Source organism: Gigantopelta aegis, chromosome 3 (assembly GCF_016097555.1).
Source record: "Gigantopelta aegis isolate Gae_Host chromosome 3, Gae_host_genome, whole genome shotgun sequence".
Lineage (NCBI taxonomy): Eukaryota > Metazoa > Mollusca > Gastropoda > Neomphalida > Peltospiridae > Gigantopelta > Gigantopelta aegis.
Window position 1 is genome coordinate 81580936 of NC_054701.1, and position 27161 is coordinate 81608096.

Consider the following 27161-nt stretch of genomic DNA (forward strand, 5'->3'; position numbering starts at 1 on the left):
ATAGAAACATACATTTCAACACATGAATGACAGGTGTGTGAATACCTGTAATATAGAAACATACATTTCAACACATGAATGACAGGTGTGTGAATACCTGTAATATAGAAACATACATTTCAACACATGAATGACAGGTGTGTGAATACCTGTAATATAGAAACATACATTTCAACAGGTGAATGACAGGTCTGAATACCTGTAATATAAAAACATTAATTTCAACAGGTGAATGACAGGTATGTGAATATCTTAAATACAGCAACATGCATCTTAATAAAAATGAAGCTTGAAAGTGCATACCAGTTTAAAAGGGAATCCCAGTTTAAAAGGGAATCCCAGCCTAGAAAGGAATACCAGTTTAAAAGGGAATCCGAGCCTAAAAGGGAATCCCAGTTTAAAAGGGAATCCCAGCCTAAAAGGAAATCCCAGCCTAAAAGGAAATCCCAGCCTAGAAAGGAATACCAGTTTAAAAGGGAATCCCAGCCTAGAACGGAATACCAGTTTAAAAGGGAATCCCAGCCTAGAAAGGAATCCCAGTTTAAAAGGAAATTCCAGCCTAAAAGGGAATACCAGTTTAAAAGGGAATCCCAGCCTAAAAGGGAATACCAGTTTTAAAGGGAATCCCAGCCTAAAAGGGAATACCAGTTTTAAAGGGAATCCCAACCTGAAAGGGAATACCAGTTTTAAAGGGAATCCCAGCCTAAAAGGAAATGCCAGTTTCAAAGGGAATCCCAGCCTAAAAGGGAATAACAGTTTCAAAGGGAATCCCAGCTTAAGTAAGGGAATACCAGTTTCAAAGGGAATCCCTGGAGCCTGAAAAAGGATCCCATCTGAAATGTTTGGTATTCCTACCACTGGAGATCTCAGTTATAACATTTTATATATTAAAAACCAATGACTACTCACCCTGCGGAATATGCATTATTCCCACTGTTAGACCAGATACAATGTCTGCAGGAAGATCTCGCCGAATGCGGTACTTCTTCATAATGGCTATGAACGGGAATATCCCCAGCAGGAAGCTCCCGAAACATTTTCCAGAACAATGCACCTTATTGAGCTTTTTTACCATCCAGGAGCGTGGGGTCCGCCTCCTCATCACTTCGTGTGGGTGGGTGCGGTCAAACTCCACCTGGTTGTAAATGGGCCGCTCCACCACAACTCTCTCATCCAGGATGAGGGCATGGCCATCATCATCCATGACAGGACCACCATCTGAAATCATACAAGCAACAATCAGCGAAATTGTCACGAATTATCTAAAGCCCTGAAGACACTAGCTGACAGATGCATATCATAGATTGATGGCACATCTACAGACCTCGCCATGAAAACATTTCCATGAGGAGAATGATTATACACGGAACATTCCCATGTAGGGAATGATTATAAGACTCCATCATATGCGGTCATGTTGGATAGAAAAAGTACACCCAAGGTGGTGAAAATTTCGACCTGGGACGAGGCTTGCCGAGTCCCATGGTCAAAATTTTCACCCCCGAGGGTGTACTTTTTCTATCCTACATGACCGCATATGATGGAGTCTTTTTCTCTCATTCATTCGGTAAATAAACCATTATTTTACATGATCAGAAAAATATGGCTGAACAAGTAATTATTTTTTTTGACTACACTATCGTATTTGCCGTGTTTGTTGCATGTATTAAATAAAATTTAACACTACAAATTAACAAGATAGCTTTTAAAATGTAGGTTTTCATAACAAAATATTAATTTAAAACTGTGTCTAATGACCTCACGTCACAGCCTCACATTAATATGACGTCATATATTACCAATGACGTCATGTTAAATGCAAGCGCGTGATATCCCATGTAAGATAGAAATTTCTTGCATCCCTTTCTTTCATGGGATAGCTCTGTTCCATATACCTGAGGATGAGATAATATACAGGGAACAGTCCCATGAGAGGAATGATTACATATGGAACATTCCGATGAGGTGGATGATTATACACGGAACATTTCCATGAGGGGATGATTATACATGGAACATTCACATAAGGGGAATGATTATACACAGAACATTCCCATAAGGGGGATAATTATACATGGAACATTCCTATGAGGGGAATGATTAAACACAGAACATTCTCACGAGGGGAATGATTACACAGGGGAAAAAAATTTCAGTATCATGTCACAATTCGCTACACAAATTTCAAAGATTGCTACACAATTCTGTAATGTTAAATACTAGCTGTTAATCAATTTTCAAACTGATAGCAAATATTGCTAATCAAAATATTGGAAACAAAATGTTCCCTGGATTAATTGCTCCCCAAATGTAGATTACAGGGATTAATTTAAGATATTTCCATATTGACCATTGATATTTAATACTTCTGAAGTACTGTTTTTAAAATTCACATACTAAAGGGAGCTAAAAGTTACTCTCTTTGAACTATATTTGAGGGAGTGATGGGGAGCCAGTGTGATAGCTCCCATCAAATGCCGATGATTCAAAATAATATACGGTAACCAATCAATGATTACCAACTGTAACACACAAAAAAAAGTTTCTTTTGTTATACAACACCACTAGAGCACATTGATTCATTAATCATCGGCCATTGGATGTCAAACATTTGGTAATTTTTACATATAGTCTGAGACAGGAAACCTGCTAAATTTTTTCATAAGCAGCAAGGGATCTTTTATATGCACCATCCCAGACAGAACAGCACATACCACAGCCTTTGATATACCAGTTGTGGTGCACTGGTGGTAATTGTAGCACACACACCTAAATGCTGATAAATGTCTGATTAATGGCAAACAAACAACATGGATGCATACAACACAATCTCATGCTGTGTTTTACACCCCTATTATCTGAAATAGTAAATTAAATTTCCACGACACCACCTATCTTAACAAAATTTACAAAATGTTTTGTTCTGATTGGTTAAAAGGAATGCAATCAGATATTGCGTTGCAGATCGTTGGTTGGAATTCACCAAGTGCAGACAACAACCGATGAGCATCGTACACAATTCAATTTTTTAATCAGTCGTATATCGTTATTTGAAATGTTTTTGTAGTATGACTGTGTAAACACCAGCTAAACAGTGATTAGCGTTCCTATCACAAATGTACAACAGGCAGGTCCATCACAGAATCATAGATATGCCCGATCAACAGTATTTTGTTATCTGGTGTCTCCTGGGCATTAGCCAAACTCAAAGCAATATGATCCTGCTATTAAATTGGGGGGGGGGGGGGGGGGGGGGGGGAGAGAGAGAGAGAGGTCAGTACAAAACTCATCTGAAGTGCTTGGGTCATTTAATCTAACACCTTTGGATTACCAAATTGATTTTTCCAGTGCCTATCACCGGTATATATATATATATATATATATATATATATATATATATATATATATATATATATATATATAAAAGGATGTGGTATGTGCTGTCCTGTCTATGGTAAAGTGCATACTAAAGATCCCTTACCGGGAAAAGGTAGTGGGTTTCCTCTGATGACGTGTCAGAATCATCAAGAATGATCCAATGTTTCACATCCAATAGCCTTTGCTTAATTAATTGCTATGCTTTAATGCACTTATCCGCTTGTCCTGACAAGTGATAATCTGCTGGCACAAGCAAAATGTACCTTAGTGGTTGTCCAGTGGACAAGTAAAAAGTTATAATGCTGTTTAATTTTGAGCAATCAAAAACGTTGTCCTTGCTCTTGAATAAAACTAACGACTTATTTGGACAAGTAAAAATATTGATGGACAAGCAGATTTGTAGATGTACTTGTCCAGTAGACTAGTGAAACATTCTGTTTGTTTCAATCACTGTAACAGTTTTTGTTAATACAGAATTAACTTTCATAAGGAAGGAAATGTTTTATTTAACAATGCACTCAACACATTTTATTTACGGTTATGTGGCATCGGACATACGGTTAAGGACCACACAGATATTGAGAAAAAACCTGTTGTCACCATTTCATGGGCTACTCTTTTCGATTAGCAGCAAGGGATCTTTTATATGCACTATCCCACAGACAGGATACCACATATCACAGTCTTTGTTATACCAGTTGTGGAGCACTGGCTGGAACGAGAAACAGCCCAATGGGCCCACTGACAGGAATCAATCCAAGATCGATCGCTGTACCAGTGGGCTATATCTTGGCCCCTTAACTTTAATAAGTAACTTATTCAAATCTATTCAATATATATATATATATATTTTTTTTTTTTTTTACACAACTGAATAAAACCTATGAACAGTACACCATGACTGGTATATCAAAGATCGTGGTATGTGCTATTCTGTCTGTGGGATGGCACATATAAAAGATCCCTTGCTACTAATGAAAATATTTAGTGGGTTTTCTCTCTAAGGTTATACATAAAAAATTACCAAATGTTTGACATCCAATAGTGCTCTAGTGGTGTTGTTAAACAAAACAAACATCTTCTTCTTCTGTTACAGAGTACCAGTAGTTAACTTAGTTCCAAATATCTTAAGTTTATAATTATGTGGTATATCCTGAGACATGTCATGACATAAAAGCCAATACATCAAATGTAATTTTTATCAAGGCCTTTGCCTAAAACTTCCAATAAAAAATGTTATCACTGATTTTGATTTTTTTTTCCTTTTTTTTTTTTAAATATCCATGTCGACATACATGTAGTTTAGAAACTGCAAGGAGCTGGGCACTGATTTTTAAAATTTCTTTGTACATGAATACATGTATAATAAAAAATAAAAATCCGACAAAAAAGGCAAATTGTTTATTAGCGACAAGGCCATAAAACTGTTCATCCCAGCTTTAATTGGATAAGGGCAGTCTATCGTGTCCTGGCCATAAAACTCTTCATCCAAGCTTTAATTGGATACGGGCAGTCTATCGTGTCCTTATCTACAATATTAGTTACAAACAAAAGAAGCACTTATCACAAAAGCAACCGTATCACATTTAAACACTTCAGGAAATTGCAACATTTTTACCAAACATGTTTGTTAAAACAAGCTGTCATCTATCAAATTGCATTAACTACTATAATGTCTACTCAGTTTGTCTTCCAGATTACATCACACATTAATGACATTGTTTAGGAAAGTGCTTAGCATAGCTGCCTACACTAATAAGCAGCCTTTTACTTTAAAACAAAACGGTTGCTGTAGTAATAACATTTCACTGAAAGAAACAACACAGTCCATATTTTATTTGTTTTTTTAAAAAGAAGAAATTAGAAGCTGCACCAGCCTCGGTGGTGTCGTGGTTAAGCCATAGGACATAAGGCTGGTAGGTACAGGGTTTGCAGCCCGGTACCAGCTCCAACCCAGAGCGAGTTTTAACAACTCATTGGGTAGACCTGTGTAAGACCACTACCCCCTCTTCTCTCTCACTAACCACTAACCCACTGTCCTGGACAGACAGCCCAGATAACTGAGGTGTGTGCCCAGGACAACATGCTTGAACCTTAATAGGATATAAGCATGGAAATAAGTTGAAATGAATGAACTAAAATGAAAGAAGCTGTTATATGTAACCTGTTAGCATACTAAAAAGCCTCCTTTGTAAATAATTTAATTGTGATTGTATGTTCTTTATTTAGAACATGTTCTGATTAGATATTCTATATGTAAAACATGATCTCATTAGATTTCTTTATGTCAAACATATTCTGATTAGATAGCATGTTCTGATTAGATGTTATGTAAAACATGTTCTGATTAGATGTTCTTTATATAAAATCTATTCCCCATAAAATGTTCTTTCTGTAATCATATTCTGATTAGATGTTTTTTTTATAATGTTACATTTTGATTAAATTTTTTATATAAAACATTGTGAATAGCTGTCCTTTAAATAAAACATTCTGATTAGATGTTGTTTGTGTAAAATAAAACATATCTGATTACATGTCCTTTACAGAAAACATTCTGATTATTATATATGCACACATTTTCGTGATTAAAAGAATTTGAGATCAAGCTTTCATTTTACATTATTCACTGCATCCCCCAGTAATAAAATAAAAACAACCGATATTTACCAAACTCCTTTCAATGACAGTTTCTTACAGTCAGACATATTACTCAAGCAGTCCGCATGACATAAGTGTTGTATGCATGTCCAATAAGAAGTGTTATCAATCAAACACATGCACATGATGCAGAAAACTTCATATCACATAACAGACTAAAAAAAATAATTTAAATATTGGGTTTATTCATAGGTTTCCATTCACATTAGGCTACAAAGAATATAATCCACAGTTATGTGTTGAATATATGAATAGATGATGAACTTTGTTATCTATAATGAGCATTGTTCATAGCTAAATCAGAAGCATATGAAGGAAGTTGTGGTGTTAACAGCATGTTCACAATTTATGCGGTATATTTTATTTGCATAACATCTTTGCATACCGGTACATGATAGATATTCTTTATATAAAACATATTCTAATTAGTTTGATTGTTTTGTTTAACGACACCACTAGAGCACATTGATTTATTAATCATCGGCTATTGGATATCAAACATTTGGTAATTTTGACATATAGTCTTAGAAAAGAAACCTGCTATATTTTTTCATTGGTAGCAAGGGATCTTTTATATGCACCTTCCCAAAAACAGGAGAGCACATACCACAGCCTTTGATATACCCAGGGTTTGCGCTGTTGCTCGTCAAATCGCTAAATGTGAATTGAATCATCTGTTGTTTATGGATGTTCAGCCATTTTTGCTGATTCGCTAAATGAAACTTGAATTTGGCGACTGATTTACATAGCAAATTTGCCAAATTGCTATTATTTCATGGGCTTCAGCCTAAACACTGTATAACAGTCATGGGCTAGAATGGGCTTGTCGACCTGCTATATTTTTCTATTAGTAGCAAGAGATCATTTATATGCACAATCCCACAGACAGGATAGCACATACCACAGCCTTTGATGTACCAGTCATGGTGCGCTGGCTAGAATGAGAAATAGCCCAATGGGCTTGCCGACGGGGATCAATCCTAGATCAACCAAGCAACAAGCGAGTGCTTTACCACTGGGATACGTCGCACACCCATATTCTGATTACATGATTTATACACATGTATGTAAAACATATATTCTGATTACATGATTTATACACATGTATGTAAAACATACATTCTGATTACATGATTTATACACATGTATATAAAACATATATTCTGATTAAAGGGACATACCCTAGTTTCAACCCGTGAAAATTAACACTAAGTTTAGTTAATCTACAAACCTGTAACACATTTTGATAAACTTACAATTGAGTGAAACATGAGTCTGTGACTTTAAAATGGTGAAATACCCTATAAAAATAGACTAAAACTTGACTCCATAACTCAATATGAGAAATGCATTTTGTGATATTAAAAACACCAGGATGACCAAAAACACTTCAAATGTATGGACATTGTTAATCTAAACAATAAAATCTAAGTAAAGTATGATTTAAGTTATCAAAAATGGTTATAATAGTCAAAAATATGTGTTGGTGTTTAAAAACTAGGGTATGTCCCTTTAACCGGCCTCGGTGGCATAGTGGTTTAGCCATCCATCGGACAAAAGGCCGGCAGGTACTGGACTGGGTCCCACCCACAGCGTGTTTGAAAATGTAATAAAACCACTACACTGACTTCTCTCACTATCCACTAATACTGTCCTGGACAGACAGCCCAGATAGCCGATTATATGTGTCCAGGACAGCATGCTTCAACCTTAATTGAATATAAGCACGGAAATAAGTATATAAACCAATAAAATTCTGATTGCATGTCCTATAAAAACATGTTCTGATGTTATTTCAACATATTCTGATTAGATGTTCTTTATATGAAACATGTTTGATTAGAGTCTGTATATGAAACATATCCTGATTAGATGTCCTTATATAACACATATCCTGATTAGATGTCCTTATATAACACATATTCTGATTAGATGTTCTTTATATGAAACATGTTTGATTAGAGTCTGTATATGAAACATATTCTGATTAGATGTCCTTATATAACACATATCCTGATTAGATGTCCTTATATAACACATATTCTGATTAGATGTTCTTTATATGAAACATGTTTGATTAGAGTCTGTATATGAAACATATTCTGATTAGATGTCCTTATATAACACATATTCTGATTAGATGTCCTTATATAACACACATCCTGATTAGATGTCCTTATATAACACATATCCTGATTAGATGTCCTTATATAACACATATTCTGATTAGATGTCCTTATATAACACATATTCTGATTCTATTCTACAGATATTCTGTAACAAGGAACTAAACTGGCTCTTTATATGTAATAATAATATGTAAAAAAAAATGTCTTACTGATGAACTGTAGACTGTGTACCTTTATGCAGATAAGTTAATAAATAAAAGTTATCCTTATAACTGCTTAGTTTTGGTATATTAAAACGCACCATTTCATAAATATTTTATACAAACATGCAGAACACAAAAAAAAAAAGAGTTTAAAGAAAGCAAATCTGATGGATTATTGCTGAAAAAGAAAACAGGGTTAAATGCATACTGTCATGGATTTAAGGACCTTATTTATCTAAAAATGTATAATAAATAAAAATTACTTTAATTGTCGGAAACCAAATCTAGCTATCGCATCACCGTAACTGAACCATGATAGAGTGAAATCCATGTCATCCCTCTCGGCATTTTAGTTTTTGAATTATGGACCATTGCCATAATTCAATTACTTTTACAAAATGTCATTAATAAATGGAGTATGGTGCTTAGGAAGATGGTTGAATAAAGTACATTTAGGGGAAATCAAATTATTTTTGTTCAGGTAATATTTTGTTAGATCATTAAATAGATCAGTGGTCTGTGACAATATGCCTTTAAAATGTTTTTATTTTAAAGGGATGTTGAATGTGTAGTATTTTACAAGTACAGACTTGACCATATCTGTTGTTGTAAAACAGAAGAAAAAACAGATAGTAGAACATTTACAGGACTATAGCTATTGGTCAACAGAAAATTTCACCAAATTATCTATTGAACTTCCAAATTTTACAAATAATCAGTTATTATTTTTCTGGGCTCGAACTTAATGGCGGCCACCCAAACAAAAATTGCAAGCTTAATAAATAGCTGGTAACAACCTTGCGGCAAGGTAGTAACTACCGCGTTTCGAGCTAGTATTTGGAACCTTTTTACAACCTTGCCGCAAGCTTGCGACGAGCTTCTTGCAACCTTGCGACGAGCTTCTTGCAACCTTGCAACAAGCTTCTTGCAACCTTGCCGCAAGCTTGTTGCATGCTTGCGACGAGCTTCCTGCAAGCTTATTCAGTTTAAGCTAGTATTTGGAACCTTTTTACAACCTTGCTGCAAGCTTGCGACGAGCTTCCCGCAAGCTTGTTGCAAGCTTGCGATGAGCTTCCCGCAAGCTTATTCAGTTTAAGCTAGTATTTGGAACCTTTTTACAACCTTGCCACAAGCTTGCGGCAAGCTTGCAGGAAGCTTGTTGCAACCTTGCCGCAAGCTTGTGACGAGCTTCCCGCAAGCTTGTGACGAGCTACCCGCACGCTTGCGACGAGCTTCCTGCAAGCTTGCAATAAGCTTCCTGCAAGCTTGCGACGATCTACCTACAAGCTTGCATCAGTGGCAGCCATCTTGCATCTTGTATAATTCTTTTAAAAAAACCCAATGGTTTTAAAGTGAAAAACATGAACAGTTAAAACAAAAAAATAGGTGCTACATGTTGTCAGATACTTAGGCTACAAAATTAGTTTACCTGTCTGATAGACATGTTCCATTTATGTGGGATATTCTTGACTAAACTAATATGCTAAAAAGCTCCTGGTCCTATATTCTTCTTCTTCTTCTTGTTTTAGGTTATATTCCTCCACTATCTGGAGATCCACACTGTGGTGTAAAGTCATTTCTTTGTTTCTTCTTGTTTTCTTTTTTCTCCTGTTCCACCAAGCAGGATTCAACCAAACTTGGTCCAAATGATCCTCTTATAGACCTGACCAAGTGTTGTTATTTTTCAGGCCAATAAAAATTCCAAGATGGCCGCCCTGGCCTCTGAATAACTGAGACATTTTTAACTTTTACTCAAGTTCCACCATGCAAATTTAAACCATATGTATTCCTAATGATTCTCTCATGGCCCTGACCAAGTTTGTTATTTTTCGGGCAGATTTAAAATCAAGATATCTGCCCTGTCCTCTGATTGACAGAGACATTTTTTTGCTTCTTTTCAAGGTCCACCAGGCAGGTTTCAATCAAACTTAGTCCAAATGATTCTCTCATGACTTACTAAGTGTTGTTATTTTTGTGGCTGATTCAAAATCCAAGATGGCCACCCTGGCCTCTGATTGGCTCAGACATTTTCAACATCTTCTCAAATTCCACCAGGCTAATTTCAACCAAACATGGCCCATGTCATCCTCTCATGGCCATGCATATGTTATTATTTTTGGGGCCAATTGAAAATCCAATTATTACAAGATGATTCTGTTTTAACCATATTGTATTATCATTCGTATGTATTAATATTAATTTTGTTTTAATTATTACTGTAAATACTATCTAAATCTGTAACATGTATGTTTGGTTGTTTAGCCACTGTTCCCACTGAATTTGATAAATCATATGAGAAGTTATGAATTAAAAAAAATAACCATGAAAATGATTTGGACTTAGCTTTTTCTCCACAAGTGTAGACATGCTTTCACAGTTGAAGATATACATGCAGCAAGCTAGCTTACAAAAATGAAAACATGCTTGCGGGAAGCTTGCACAGTTGAAGATATGCATGCAGCAAGCTTGCAAAATGAAAACATGCTTGCGGGAAGCTTGCACAGTTGAAGATATGCTTGCAGCAAGCTAGCAAAAATGAAAACATGCTTGCGGGAAGCTTGCACAGTTGAAGATATGCATGCAGCAAGCTTGCGCATGCTTTCACAAATGAAAACATGCATGCGGCAAGCTTGCAGAAATACTGACTACCTTACGCGAGCTAAATGTTAGCTTGCAAATAGCTTGCATTGCTTGTACTACCTTGTAACTACCTTGCAACAACCTAGCCGCAAGCATGCATTTTTGTTTGGGATGTGTAGCAAATTACCAGTGTGCCCATACCATATGCTCCAATGCCTTGAAAGTTTAAACAGAGACTCACGACCAAACTGACTGTACCTATTTTACATGTTAGGAATTAAATTGGTCATCATACCCAAACATGACTCCCAAAAGTTGTTTTATTACAAAAATATGAAACAGCCGTTGCTTATTTATTCTGAATGGGTGCTTTTGTGTTTGCCTTGTTACTCTGCTTTCTGGATGTACTGCCCCCCTAATTCTCCACCTGTCTATGCCAAATGGCCGTGACCTCTTAGTTGCCAAATTCGAGGCCTGATTTTTATATGACATTATTTTGCCAAATTAAAATATAATTCGCCAATTGTTTTTTAAAATTTGCAAACTGGCTAAGGTGGTGAGTACCAGAGTTATTCCTGAGTTAGCTATCCAGTGGCTATCGACACATTTTTAAGACAGATTCCCCTCCACCCACCCATTTTTTGCACTGGAGAATCCGAGGAATCCCTTCCGGAACGCGAAGTGCACATGTCATTTCTAAATGGATTTTCTGGTTCTGCCACTGCTATCTCTATCAATGGATCTGGTATCACAATGCAGTTTTTTAACATGCTAGTATAAATTTAGGGTTCACACATGTTCAAAGTCAAACCTCAATATTGATAAATTATTATCTGATTTTGTTTAACGGTCCATTGGCTTACAAATGAAGATTACAGATGTTCAAATCAAATAATTTCAAATTTCATATTTCAAGCTGGACAAGTCTGCAGCAATCTAATTAAAATTATCTCCACTATTACATGTGGATCTAACAGCAGCCAGTTGGAGCTCATGTCTACCAATCAAAACCTTACTTGCAGAATCACGCCAGTGATTTAAAAATAATTTGAAAACATTCTGAATTATCCTGAGGGTATACGACATGTTTCGTGTGAATTACGAATGCCTTAAAACATGTTTTATTTTATAAAATAAATAATTTGTAATGTAAAACTGAAGACCGATTTAATTTTTGTTTTTTTTATAAATAAATAAATAATTTTTAATGTAAAATTGAAGACTGATAACCCATGCCGTACGTATTGGTATGGTTCGCTGTACTGCGGCCACTAAAATAGACTCGCCCGATGTTTTTAGAATTTGTATGCTTCCAAATAACGTTATAAAAGGCGAAGTGTGATTGGTCAATATTTAAATTATTATTTACAGATGAAATGTTACCTGGACATTGGAGACTACGCAGTGTTGTTAGCAATCTGATTAAAATTAGTTCTACTGGTCTAAATAAGGCATTCGTAATTCACATGAAACATATCATTTACCCTCAGGATAATTCGCAATGTTTTCAAATTATTTTCAAATCACTGGCATGATTCTGCAAGTAAGGTTTTGATTGGTGGACACGAGCTCCAACTGGCTGCTGTTAGATCCACATGTAATAGTGGAGCTAATTTTAATTAGATTGAGTCTGCAGGAAAGACAAAATTATCAGAAAAGTCTATATTTTGACAAAACTACAGGTAGTACAACTTATTAACTTAAAAACTTTTTTTTTTAAAAGAGTTAATATTTAGTAAAATGAAATGACAAACAAAAGAAGCCCAAAAGTGGCTAAAGGGATTGACTGTATGTCCCAAGACAAAGCATTTATTACTATACTGTAGTTGTTCTCACGATTGGTAGATACACATATATTCAGGGTTTCTGCCAGAGGGTACAATGGGTATGGTGCCATACCCAAATTGTTTGGCAGATTTTTTTTTTTTAAAGTTTTTAAAACCTTTTGACAAAATTAATGATTCTTTATCGTTATTGTATGATTTTCTTAACTCTAACCTTAAACTTGACCCATTTTCTTTCTTTGGGAGGCCACCCATACCCACCATTGTCTAGTTGCATTCAATACCATAGTGCCATACCCCAAAATTTCTTTCTGGCAGAAACACTGGTATGTTACACCATATTCCATGGTGCCATCAAATTGGTTGTTCAAAATCACATTTTAAAACATTAAACCATCATGACAAATAGAACAGACTATGGCTTCGATCTTGATATATAATATATGAAACAAGAATAGTATAATATTGATTAAGCATATCATTAAGGGGTAGGCATTTGAACCGCCTTTCAAAATGTTTTGCTTTTATAAAAATATATATATTAATCATAAAAAAACGCTATTTTATACAAACATGAACGATTTCAAATATTCCTGATCAGGTCAATACAATGGTTATACAACATAATGGTCAGAAATTAATCTGACAGCTATCACAAATCTTAGTTAAAGAATTAACATCTTGTGATGAACAACCGAATCATTGAATGCTTCGTCACTGGACACAGGGTCAATCTGAATTAAAACCCAAGTAGATCGATGTCTTACCAACTGCATAAGAGCTGCATTTGGATGACTTAGAAGAATAAGTCACAATCAATTTCTTCATTCTGACTGAGTATTTTTAGAACATTTAATCTTACGTCACGTGATGTGGGATCAAAATCAGTATCCAAACACAGCCAACAAATCTCATAATTTTGACCTCTAACGCCTTCATTTCTGGCGACGACAGCACTTCGAGCAACAAATTCTAAAATAAGACTTAGAGAACTATGGCAAAAAAAAACAGGCGGAATTTTGGCACCGATTTGCTTGTTGCAGTTGCCTTTATAAAGTTTATATTGGCAGTACATTTGGACTGACCATTCACAAGAACGTATCATTTAAACCTATTTTTAGCTAAATCAACATGCTCACACGATCAGTCAGAACTTTTCCATTGACAGATGATTTAAACGGTGATGGGATCGCGACCAAATTCTTCTTTAAACATCTATTGTACGTGCTCTCCTAGTCTCGTCCGTTACCACTGCCGAAAAATATGTCAATGTCACGTCCATGAATTACCTCCCCATGTCGTTGTCACGTGTGATCGAATCCATTGATTTGTTTTTTTCACTTTATTAATTACATTTTTTGTCCAAAAGTTAATCAGCTAGTACATGACATGTTCGTCGTGACATATTGTTATGTCGGTGTAGTTAACACACTGACAGTGGTTGTGGTATTATAGAAATTTATTTGTTCATAAACTACGAGGGTTATTTTTAGAGGTGATCCCCAAACGTGCTAAATTTAGAATACATTCAGGGAATTCCTTGCGGATTTTACACTCGGAACCTCTCGGCCGATTCCACGAATCATACCTTGGTAGTATGACTGTCGGCTACATATTTGCTACTAGATTACATTCTTGCAGTATTACTGATATATTATTCTGCATCTGTATTAAAAATGGACCATTTATGTCATTTTCAGTGTGAAAATTATATTTTTAAAATGTCATAATGGGACGATCAGAAACGTATTGACAATACAGACGCTGATATTCTAAAAACGAAAATATATTTAGTATGTAATTCTAGTCGTTAAAAGGTTTTATTAGTCGCAAACATCTTACAATGTGGCAAATTCGGGATAGTCCCTTTAAATAACGGACACTTTGGGGGTAAACTCACATCAAAACTAGTCTAATTTGTGATGAGTAATGTTTGTCCCAAAAAGCCGAACTCTGATAAAAAAGAAGAAGTTTTAAACAAATTTAAAAACCTAAACAAAAAATAAAAATAAATACATCCTTGATAATGTCCTTGCCACAGTGGAACCAGCAATCCAACTGTCTGACCTGTCCCAGTCAAAAACAATCTTTGTGAATTAGACAATCTAATTAAAATTAGCCCCACTATTACATGTAATAGTGGAGCTAATTTTAATTAGATTGTGAATTAGAAAGCCAATGTTATTAATATTAGTGCGTCTGAAGCGAGGAAAAGGTTTGTTGAAGTTGTTTTGTTTAACAACACCACTAAATCACATTGATTTATTAACCGTCGGCTATTGGATGTCAGACATTTTGTAATTCTCACATATAGTCTTAGAGAGGACGCCTGCTACATTTCCTTTCTAGGGATCATTTATATGCATCATCCCACAGACAGGATAGCACATACCACGGCCTTTGGTATACCAGTTGTGGTGCACTGGCTGGAACAAGAAATAGCCCAATGGGTCCACTGACGAGGATCGATCCTAGACCGACCGCGCATCAGGAGTGCGCTTTACCACTGGGCTACGTCCCGCGCCCTCTAAAGCTTCGAAGACAAAGAAGCGTGTACTATAGATACCTGGAGACTGGAACAAGGAAGATGATAACAGTGACTGTGAATGTTACACAGTCTTCATTCATATTACATGCATACTTGACACCGGCTCCCACCCAGAGATAGTTTAATTGGTGTAGGTGTAAGGCCACTACACCGATTTCTTTCTCACTAACCAGTAACACTTAACTACTAACCCACCGTCCTCGACAGACAGAGCATATAGCTGAGATGTGTGCCCAGGACAGCGTGCTTGAACCGTAATCGGATATAAGCACGAAAATAAGTATGAACAAGCAACAAACAATGTATACTTGACGAAGGTGTTTGCGTCATAGAATCGAACCACCTCAGTAGACCCATTCTCTCATTGTTTTTCCCCGTCCCAACCAGTTCCCTGGACTCTAATGCCATCTCTGTGGAGAAAATGTACTGTCCCGTCTATGATAATGTGCATAAAAAGAGTCCTTGCTGCTAATGCAAAAATATGTGTTTCCTCTAAGACCACATGTCAAAAATTACCATGTTTGACATCCAATAGTTGATGATTAATAAACCAATGTCCTCTAGTATTGTCGTTAAACAAAACAAATTTTAACACCATCGAGACAAACGTCTACTGTAAGAGAATAGTTACTGCATCTCACATATATATTATATGTTGCCTGTAAGCTTCGGTACCACTAAATACTCTGTAGATCCATTGCATGAAGAAAATCATTTAGATCCCCACGTACATGTACAAGAGCGGATCCAGGAAACATTCTAGGGAGGGGACCAAGAACACATGGAGCAACTCCCTGAAAAAAAGGCATTTCAATAAAAATTGTAAATAAATTGTTAAAAAAAAAGGGGGCACTTAATTTGTTAGGGGGAGAGACAGGGCCCTTGGGTCCGCCCTTGATGTACATGCAATAAACCAGAAATGGCCGGGAAAAAATCTAAACAACTTTTATCAGCGTATTTGTGGTTCTATAAATCCAAGATTTTAAAAGAAAATTGTGTTTGCTAAAGACACATCCAGTCAAAATAGTTTTAGAATACAAATTGAAAAACGAAACACCCAAAATTGTCAACAACACCATAGCTTGGCTGATCCAGGAATTTTGATAGAAGGATATCTAAGTTTAATGGAATGCCAAGCAGCAAAAATCCGTGTAGACCTATATTATATTGCAGTCGAATACTATTGAATAATATTTTATTGTTTCATACATAGATGTCGGAAGATGTCAGCAATGGAGGTTGGGGGAGCAGTTATATTATATTAATATTTCGCCTTTCAACCGGGAGTTGGCCATGCACGATCTTCAGAATTGGAAGGCAGTGATATCAGTTATATAACATATATTGTATCATAACATATATAGATACAATGTCATCTTATTATTACATTTGATTAACACTGATGATAGAAAGCCAAACTAGCGCATAATGAGTCATTCATAAAATAGTGTTGTAACTTTTATGACCATTCTAATGGAGTAATGCAGGTCAAGACATATTTTCAAACATCTGGATCTATTTGTAAACTAAGAAATTCGAAGTAACATTAATTTCTACATTATTTACTAGATATTAATTTCTCAAAATGACTTAATAAAGAAACTTTTATTATATTTTTTAAAACTAACCTCGACAACAAAACCACTTCATTCTACTACCGTGTATATGGCTGACCTTGTCTGAATCCAGAAGCGGTAAACAAAAAAAGTTAAATTAAAAATTAAAAAAACCTTAATCAACATATGTGTTAAATATTTTGTCAGTTGCATATATAATTTTGTATGTAACATTATGTGAAGATACCAATATTTTTGATATACGTAAACAGTGTAAACGAAGCTTATGTAAACTTTAGCATTTTGGTATAAGGGATCCTAGTGTAATAAGACAAAGTGAAATACGATCTGACAGGGGTAATAACTTACTTGGTCTAGGTTAGATAAGGTACCGTAAAGCACGTAAAGAGCGTCGAAGCAACAGGTAGCGTGGTACCAGGGCCCAATTAGCTGACGGTTTATCACTAACAATTCAACGTACAGTAATTACCTCTGTTCTAAACCTTGTTCTGTTTAACACCGCTAGACTCTAGAGCACGCTGACTATCTAATCATCGGCAATTGGATGTTAAACATGAAGTCATTGCATCTAACAACTAACCCACTGTTCTGGACAGACAGCCCAGATAGCTGAGGTGTGTGCCCAGGGCAGCGTGCTTTAACCTTAATTGAATATAAGCACGAAAATAAGTTGAAATGAATGAATGACGTCATTGTGACACAAAGTCTTCAGAGGAAACCCAGTACAAGTTTTTACTAGCAGCAAGGGAACTGTTATATGCGCTGGTTGGGGCCACCAATGAGTCCGGTGAGGGGCTTCGATCCTACGATCCAAGAACCTCAAAAGAGGGCTTTACTGAGATAAATCTGTTCTGGACAATTACCTCAAACAGGTAGGATGTATGCCCAGGAGAGCGTCCCTGAACATTAATTGTAAATGAAGAAGGAAGGAACGAAATGGTTTATTTAACGACGCACTCAGTACATTTTATTTACGGTTATATGGCGTCGGACATATGGCTAAGGACCACACAGATATTAAGAGAGGAAACTCGCTGTCGCCACTTCATGGGCTACTCTTTTCGATTAGCAGCAAGGGATCTTTTATATGCACCATCCCACAGACAGGATAGAACATACCACGGTGTTTGATGTACCAGTCGTGGTGCACTGGCTGGAACGAGAAATAACCTAATGGGCCCACCGACGGGGATCGATCCCAGACCGACCACGCATCGAGCGGGTGCTTTACCACTGGGCTACGTCCCACCTCTTAATTGTAAATGAAGTAAAGGAGTATTAATGCTGTTTAACAACACCACAGCAAGATTTAAAAACCTCGGCCATTTGGTTATTGCGAGACTTGTCTACAGTGGGAGCGGAAACCCGCAGACTCAGCAATGTAATATATCTTTCAAAGTTAGTTTGTTTGTTTGTTTTGTTTAACGGCACCACTAGAGCACATTGATTTATTAATCATCGGCTATTGGATGTCAAACATTTGGTAATTTTGACATAGTCAGAGAGAGAAAACTCACTACATTTTTCCATTCGTAGCAAGGGATCTTTTATATGCACCATCCCAAAGACAGGAGAACACATACCAATGCTTTTGATATACCAGTCGTGATGCATTGGTTGGAACGAGAAATAACCCAATGGGCCCACCGACGAGAATCGATCCCAAACCAACAGCGCATCAAGCGAGCGCTTTACCACTCAGTATATTTAGTCTTAGTCTGGGCTACGTTTCGCCTCACTTACATTTTTCCATTAGTAGCAAGGGATTTTTTATATGCACCATCCCAAAGACAGAATAGCACATACCACGGCCTTTGATATACCAGTCGTGGTGCACTGGCTGAGACGAGAAATAGCTTAATGGGCCCACCGGCGGCGTCCCACTCTCAAAGTAAACACCTTACAAAAATACACAACACGTGCTTCCAATTAAACGAACAAAGTTTAATAAACTTTAATACAACAGAATGTAACATTCACTGTGGCTACCCCCCCCCCCCCCCCCCCCCCCCCACCACCACACCTACCAAAAAACCAAAGAAAACAACAACAACAACACACACACACACACACACACACACATACACACACACACACACACACACACACACACACACACACACACACAAAACCCGCCAAAAACCCCAAAACAAATAACAACACACAAACAAACAAACAAACAAACAAACCAAAACGACCGCTCGGTAGATAGGCAGCCCTCATTAGCCGAGACTATATAGGCGTCTGCCGTGTATATAACCCATTCCATGTTACCGTAAGTGGCAAAGATGGCGACGTTCATTGCGGTTGTATTTATGGAATTAATCTGTGGACGATGTGTGCGTAATAATCAACTAGACCTAAGCACAAAACGATTCTTGCGAAATAAGACATCGGATAAGTACAAAGAAGACGGTTGGCAGTACAGATCAAAAGATATGAAGTGGTCAGAACGATCGGAAAAACTGTTTAAAAAAGCTGTTGCTTATTATATTATAGATAGATTATAAGTAATACAGAGTCAAATAGATGGCTATTTTATTTTATTTTACTTTTACAGATGCATTGATTCGTGTGGTCGGAGACACTATAGATGGACTAGCCAGACTTTTGCACATAGTACAACATTTTGACGGGGTGAAGGCCCCTGCCCCGGGACGTCATATGTGTGTGTGTGTGTGTGTGTGTGTGTGTGTGTGTGTGTGTGTGTGTGTGCATACGGGCCGGTTAAACAAGTACATTGTTAACAGGAAACAGCACTCTATTCATATACATGTACCTTTAAGGACATCTGTGTTCGCCACACAGTCGTTATTTCCTGTTTTCAGCCGGCTGTCACATGTTTCTATACCACGTTCAACATATGCAAGTTTTGTTTTCAAGGTCGTGATCTGTCATGACGTTTAAGTACAACTTGCAGACGTACAACTAGAAAATGCGAGTCTATACTTCACGGCATGACATTAATATAACTATGACCTTTATTCTTGGTGGGACGGGATGTCGGTAATATATAGTTGTTCTTGGTAGATTACATTTCCCCCGGGCCAACCTGTGTCCCACGACTTGTACATCAAAAGCCGTGGAAAGTACTGTCATGTATTTGAGAAAGCGTACATATAAAAGATCCCTTGTACCCAAGTAAACAGGTGATCTGAAAAATGATATATTGCAAGAGCAACGAATCCTACATCTATTGACCATTCTGTCAAGTGTATATTACAAACTGTCTTCAAATCAAACTGCAAATCAATGGAATCGTCTTCTTCACACAGCCAAAACTTAGCACCCGCATTGGTCAAGTCGAATTTCAACCCAGAAATAATACATATTCATAAATAAACATCACGTAAAAGAAAAACTTGGTTCGTAAGCACTGATCTTGTTACTGAAATCAACCAGCCTTGTTAGCTGAATCAATTAACACTTCTCTTCTCTTTTTTTCTTCTCTCAAAACAAACAGAATGTGAGTTATGAGGTTTTGCCACGACAAACGGCCATATCTAGGAAGACGATGTCAGAAGGCAGTTGTCTCCCAGAATAAAACCCAAGAGTGCCCTATTTAATTTAAAAGCGGTCAGGTTATCTAGTTGAAGCAGACCGTATATTATTGTCCTATTTCTTTTCTTTTCTTTGGGGTTGGGATGTAGCCCAGTGATGAAGCGCTCGCCTGATACGCCGTCGATCTGGGATCGATCCCCGTCGGCGGACCCATTGGGATATTTCTCGTTCCAGCCAGTGCACCATGACTGTTATATCAAAGGCCCAGGTATGTGCTATCCTGTCTGTGGGATGGTACATATACAATATCCATTGCTACTAATAGACTATATGTTAAAATTCCCAAATGTTTGACATCCAATAGCCGATTATTAATATCTAAACTGTTTCCTAGTTGTTTAAGCCAGGCACGGCCCTGATGAATACCTCGAGTCCACACCTGTCTAATACAGATTGTAGTGTGTACGTAATTCACAATAACCACAGTGTTATGACACTCTCTTGACTCTGTTATATGGTACTGAATTACATAAGGTTGGGTCACACATGGGTCAACGATTTCAACAATCTGTTCCAGTGAAAATGGAAGATTTAGAATAAGTGGTGTGGCCTGTGGTTGTTACATAAAAGTAATTAATTAATGGCATCACTTGCTAGATAATGGTAGTTAATTACAGGCAAACGCTCAATGCTTAAAGTTAAACTTAGTTGTGTTTAACATGATGGCATTAGAACACATTGTAGTATTAATCAACGACTACTGAATGTCAAACAGGGTTTTTTTTATTAATAAGACATCAGTAATTATGTATTTCAAAGGTCGTGGTATGTGCTGCCCTGTTATACTTTAAAAAGTACCAATGTGTCTTAAAGTAAATTTTTGTACTAACTACCTAGACCAAGTGTCACAATCACCATGTTGGATAGCTAATTATTGCATAGTCATTAACAAAAACTCATGTGCTATTGCTAAAGAGATTTTAAAGTTGCACGCCAACTTTCAAATTATAAATGTCACAATCACCATGTTGGGATTAGGCATTAACGGAAAATCATGTGCTATTGCTAAAGAGTTTTTAAATTATACATTTTTAAATTATAGATATATATTTATTTTCCAGTAATTACATGTATACATCAGTTCCCATTTTTTTCACAACAAGGCTTTATCATTGCCAATATTAAAGGCAGCATCTCATCTTTATTTGTTGTTTTTAATTTATAAATATTTATTTTCCAGGAATTATACTACTTTTCGCAAGAAGGCCAACTGGCATTGCCAATATTAAAAGTAGCATCTCACATTTACTTCTAGTTGCATATACAGTCTGGATTCTGGGGTCAAAATCCCCCTGCTTAAAGCGAATGTTTAAATATTCATGTATATATTTTGCGGGTGACGAAAGACTCAGACGCCAAGAAACGTCGCTATTTCCTGCACATAATTTCCTGCACATGTGCCTGACTTCCTTCAAAGAGTGTTTATTATTTATTTTTAGTTCATATCTTGACAGTGACAGAAACATAAAATATTAATCCTTATCTGCAGAAAATATTTTTTTTAAAACGAGTTTGTGTGTGAGTTTGTGTGTGTGTGTGTGTGTGTGTGTGCGCGCGCGCGAGAGAGAGTGTGTACGCGCGTTTTATCCCTACAAACAATAAACATACAGTGAAACCTGATTTAGCGGCCACCTATATTAAGCACCCACCTGTGTTGAGAGCCCACATTTTGATACTCCCAAATCATCTAATACACTGAGCATTTGCCTGTAATATATATATATATATAGTATAAAGTGACATGATTTAAGCAGCTAACTGCTTTAAAGGGACACTTTGTAATACTCCGTTTGGAGGCTGCTTAACACAGGTTTCACTGTATGTACGATACATAAACAGTTGTAATGCATTCACGCGTCAGTGCGCAAGTTATTAACAAATTACTCTTAAAACACAACCACATTACGCATAAAAAAACTACACTCAACTTCAACAAACAAACAGACAAACAAACAAACAGACAAAGAAAGAAAGAAGCAAAAACTTACTAGTTGATCTAATTTTCCTGTATATGTTGGTGACCATGTTGAAACGTACACTCTGTCAAGAGTTACGGAATTACCACACCTGCCTCCAGCTAGAGCCCCTGTCGCTGTATTAATTAGCTTGACAACACCCATATCTCTCTCACTACCAGCATGCATCATTGTCAAGACGCTGGCAGCCAGGTAAAGTTCGGGAAAAGCTGCTCGCGAAAATTACTTGAGTTTTTCTGACAGGTGACATGAAAACAGTAACTACATTATATTCCGGCAAAAGGATTTTTCTTCTTTTTTTTTTTCCTCTTTTTTTTTTTTTCTCTCTTTGCTGTATTAAGAACAGCCTCGCTTGCATGCATGTTCCTTTTATCTATTTCCGTTGGTTTGGGATGTATCGTTGGATTGATTTACCTTGATATGCAAGCATGGCCGAGCAGAAGGGGGTGTGTGCTTGGGGGCGTCTTTAGCCCCCCAATAATTATGTATAAAAATGTATTATTATTACCCGCATTTGTCATGATGAATTTTATTTGTATAATGCAGGAAATTGTATTTCATGACCTCTAGTTTTTTTTTTTCCGGGGGGCGTATGACCCCGAAACTTTAACACATCGGGCGCTTTGCGCCTTAGGTCTGTCAATCAGCACCCCACCCCATTCCTCCCTAATTTTCAGTTGCTTCCGCCATGCTTGATACCCCTTGCGATCTTATCATCGAATAATGATAGATAAACGAAGGTGGAAGATTCCAGTGGGACCTGGCCATGGATGTATGTTACCTCAGCAAGTGTTTTTAATCAAGTGTTAATCTTAACATGAACGTCGGTGGACCCCATTGAGCTATTTCTTGTTCCAGCCAGCGCACCACGACTGATATATCAACGGTTGTGGTATGTGCTATCCTGTCTGCGGGATGGTGCATATAAAAGACCCCTTGCTACTAATGGACAAATATAGCTGGTTTCCTCTCTAAGACTATATGTCAACAATGACCAAATGTTTGACATCCAATAGCCGATGATGAATAACTGTAGTGGTGTCATTAAACAAAACAAACTTTTTAACTTAATATGAATGTACGTTCGCATGGGAATATTTACTATGCGTATGTTTGATGAGTTGTACAAGTCCTGTGCTAAAACGATGAAACACATAATCCCTGGTGTTGGCGCAAGGCACATTAGTAAGCCCCCCCCCCCCCCCCACACACACACACACATACACACACACACACACACACACACAGAGAGAGAGAGAGAGAGAGACATACACACATTTATAGGTATACGTACACACATACACACACGCATAAGATAGCACATGTTTTTGTTGTACCATTCATGGGCGATGGTGGCGAGGACGGAATATAGCTCAGTCGGTAGATTCCTGAGGGGTTTTGGGTCGTTGGATCGAATCTCCTTGGTGGACCCATTCAAAGATTGTGTTTTCCACCCATCCCAACCAGTGCACCACGACTGACAGATCAAAGACCGTGTTGTCCTGTCTATTAGAAAGTACATATAAAACGTCCTTGCTGCTAATGGTACATGTAGTGGGTTTCCTTTGAAGACTATATGTCTGAATTACCAAATGTTTGACATCCAGTAGCCGATAAATCAATGTACTCTAGTAGTGTCGTTAAACAAATCATGGATCACTAGCTGGTTGCATAGGAAATTAACACAAAAAAACCCATTCCGACCCCGCCGATGATTAATAAATCAATGTGCTCCAGTGGTGTCGTTAAACTAAGCAAACTTTAACCAACCATGGACAATTAGTTGGTTGAATAAGAAAATCTACACCTCACCCACCCCCAACATTAAAAAAAATCATTCTGACCCTACCCACTGATATTTGCAGGTTAGGACCACTAGACCTTAGCACACGCACCACACATACAGACAAACGTTTGCGCGCACCACATTCTATTGGCGCAGCCAGGATTTTATTTTGGGGGTGGGAGGGCACGTCACATTGGAGGGGGCTACCCATACTGTCTAAGAGTTGTGTTATGAGGCGACAGGGTAATATCAACGGTGGTTGAAACAAAATGGGTGTGATTGAGGGCAAGCACGACCCATACTCCCTACGGCTACGCTAGTGACACACACACACACACACACACACACACACACATATATATATACACACACACACACACACACACACACATATATATACACACACACACACACACACACATATATATATATATATATATAGTCAAACTTCGATAATTCGATCTTGAAGGGGACGACCAAATAGTTTCAGGGGGTTTGAGTTTTCGAAATTAATATATAAGAGTTAAAATTAGCTGGATGCGTTCGCTTAATATTGTAAAAAGCGTGCACTTCACTGCCTACTTCTAAACTCTGAAAACTATGCATCGCCAGTTGAAAGGCGAATTAATATATAACTGTCACTCCACCCCTTTTGTTGGCATCTTCCGACTCCTGTGATACACTAATTTTGCCTATATTGTAAAAGTAAGTAAATGATATAATGAACGTTGGTGTATTTTGCAGATGACAAAACATGGTGGAACGTAACTAACCAATAAAACACTGAATGCAGAATAACACTCAGTAGATTTGTTCACAAAATTATTTTAATAATTTTTATCATTTTAAATAAGAAAAATCATTAAAAAGCACTAATGCAAATCAGGAACTAACATTTTTTTTTTTTTTTAAAGCGCTAACAATTATTACAAGTGCTTTTTGAAGTTAACCAGACTGTATCTGAATTATGTATGACGCCATGCACGAACAATTCAATTCAATTCAATTCTTTATTCACTCAGACCATATACATGATACATGAGGTAATATAATAATATAATATTTACGAACACCGACACCCAAACACAAGATCAGTGCATTCCGCGTAGCCGGCGATCTATTATTCTGTAATTATCACCTTAATCCTCGACAGCCCAGACCACCCGAGTCAGGCGCGCTTCGTCTGATTGACTTGATTGACAAGTCAGTCGTTTTTAAAATACTACCAGCAACGACAGTTTGATCAATCCACACGCGACGAGTTTCTGAGATGCATAAACAATTAAATCTTTATGGCGGGACTAAAGAATTATGTCGAGAGATCGAGGTTATCGAGTGTTCGAATTGTGAGTTTTCGAAGGTCGTTATTACCAGTTTGTATAGCAATTCGGTCGGGATCGTCGCTTCAAGTCGAGAGATCGAAATTTTCGAGAGATCGAAGGTGGAGTTATCGAAGTTTGACTCTCTCTCTCTCTCTCTCTCTCTCTCTCTCTCTCTCTCTCTCTCTCTCTCTATCTATCTCTCTCTATATATATATATATATATATATATATATATATATATATACAAAGACAGAAATACAGACACAGACAGACACTAACATTTTGATGGAGCTGCTTTCATATTCAAATCTAATGCACTTTCAAAAAGGTAAACGCGAATGTACCATCGTTTTAGAAAATATGCACATAATTTAAGAAAACTGTCGTAACTCAAAGTAACAATAAAAAGAAAGAAAAATATCATGTCGTTTCCGCAATATACCGTAAACATTTGACTACAAGCTCAGTCTTCATTAGTATCAGCGAGTTCCTGTCTGTTAAGATAGAGGTTCAGTGTTTTCTTTAAACGTTTATGGTACTGGACGCGTCTATTCATTTTATGTGAAGCTGACATGTATGCACAGTGTGAGTAAGTACAGTTCCCACTGCTCGACAGAAGTCGGTATAGTGGCCTAACCTAACACCTACCCACTGAGTAGTTGAACTCGCTCTTGGTGGGAGCCGGTACCAAGAAGCGAACCCAGTACCTAATACACGACCGAGGCCGGTACTAGCTACTGCCAGTAGGAGCACTTTATATCAACACTACAGAAAACAAATAATAAGCACTTGCTATCAATTTATAGCATATAATCTGAATTAGACAAAATATCAACGTTCTGCATTGCAAACTTTTTCTGCTATTCAAAAACAAGAGTGTGGCGGGCTTTAAAAAACAAAACAAAAAACAACAACAACAACAACCAAAAACACCCAAGCAAACAAACAAACAGAAACACCTTCAAAGATCTTTATATATATATATATATATATATATATTCAACATGTATAGCTATATTAACATAGGCGTGCAAGCTCCTATTTTGTAAAGGGGGGGGGGGGGGGGGTGTTGGCCGGCCCGAATTAAACAGAAATCTTCAAATCTGGATAACAACATTTATTCATATTAGTATTATTGCCAAACAGTTATATAGGGTTGTAAACGAATCACTGCATATTTTTTTACATAGATTACAACTAATTGTGAGGGTAGAATGGTGGAAATACATGGTAAAAAGGTTTCAGCATATTTCTCCCGAATATCTGTATTATTTTTGTCCGAATTTGATGTTTTGCTCCGCCCTTCCCTCCCCCCTCCCGTCTCGTACGCTTATGTATATTAATGTACTGTGTTTATATTTTTACTAATATGCTTTATTTATATCTATATACGTACACTGTATTAGTAGCTATGTTAATAAATATACAATACAATACTTATATTTATATTAATATACCGTATTAATATAATATATCCCAAGGGGACATGGCGGATCAGTTGCCCAATTAATGTCTTGGAGAACAAATAAAATCACGACTGCATCTGTCAAGATCGCTGTAGTTGGCAAATTAAATTACCTGTGTAACTGTCAGCTACACTGGATGATGAATGGGACACGATTCAGATGACCACACGCGAATTACGAAGCGTATTTA

General features: G+C 37.0%; 1 protein-coding gene across 5 annotated transcripts in view; it reads right to left on the reverse strand.

Annotated features, from left to right (window-relative positions):
* The window catches only part of LOC121369157 (solute carrier family 26 member 6-like), a 151425-nt gene that overhangs the window by 62469 nt on the left and 61795 nt on the right, over positions 1-27161 (reverse strand). For 3 of the 5 annotated variants that reach the window (XM_041494047.1, XM_041494046.1, XM_041494049.1), the window contains exon 2: positions 910-1218. In XM_041494047.1, the coding sequence (XP_041349981.1) occupies positions 910-1218 (309 nt within the window). Of the gene's footprint in view, positions 1-909; positions 1219-13874; positions 14023-22409; positions 23069-27161 lie in introns of those variants that run through there. The other 2 variants (XM_041494050.1, XM_041494051.1) reach the window with 2 other exon arrangements.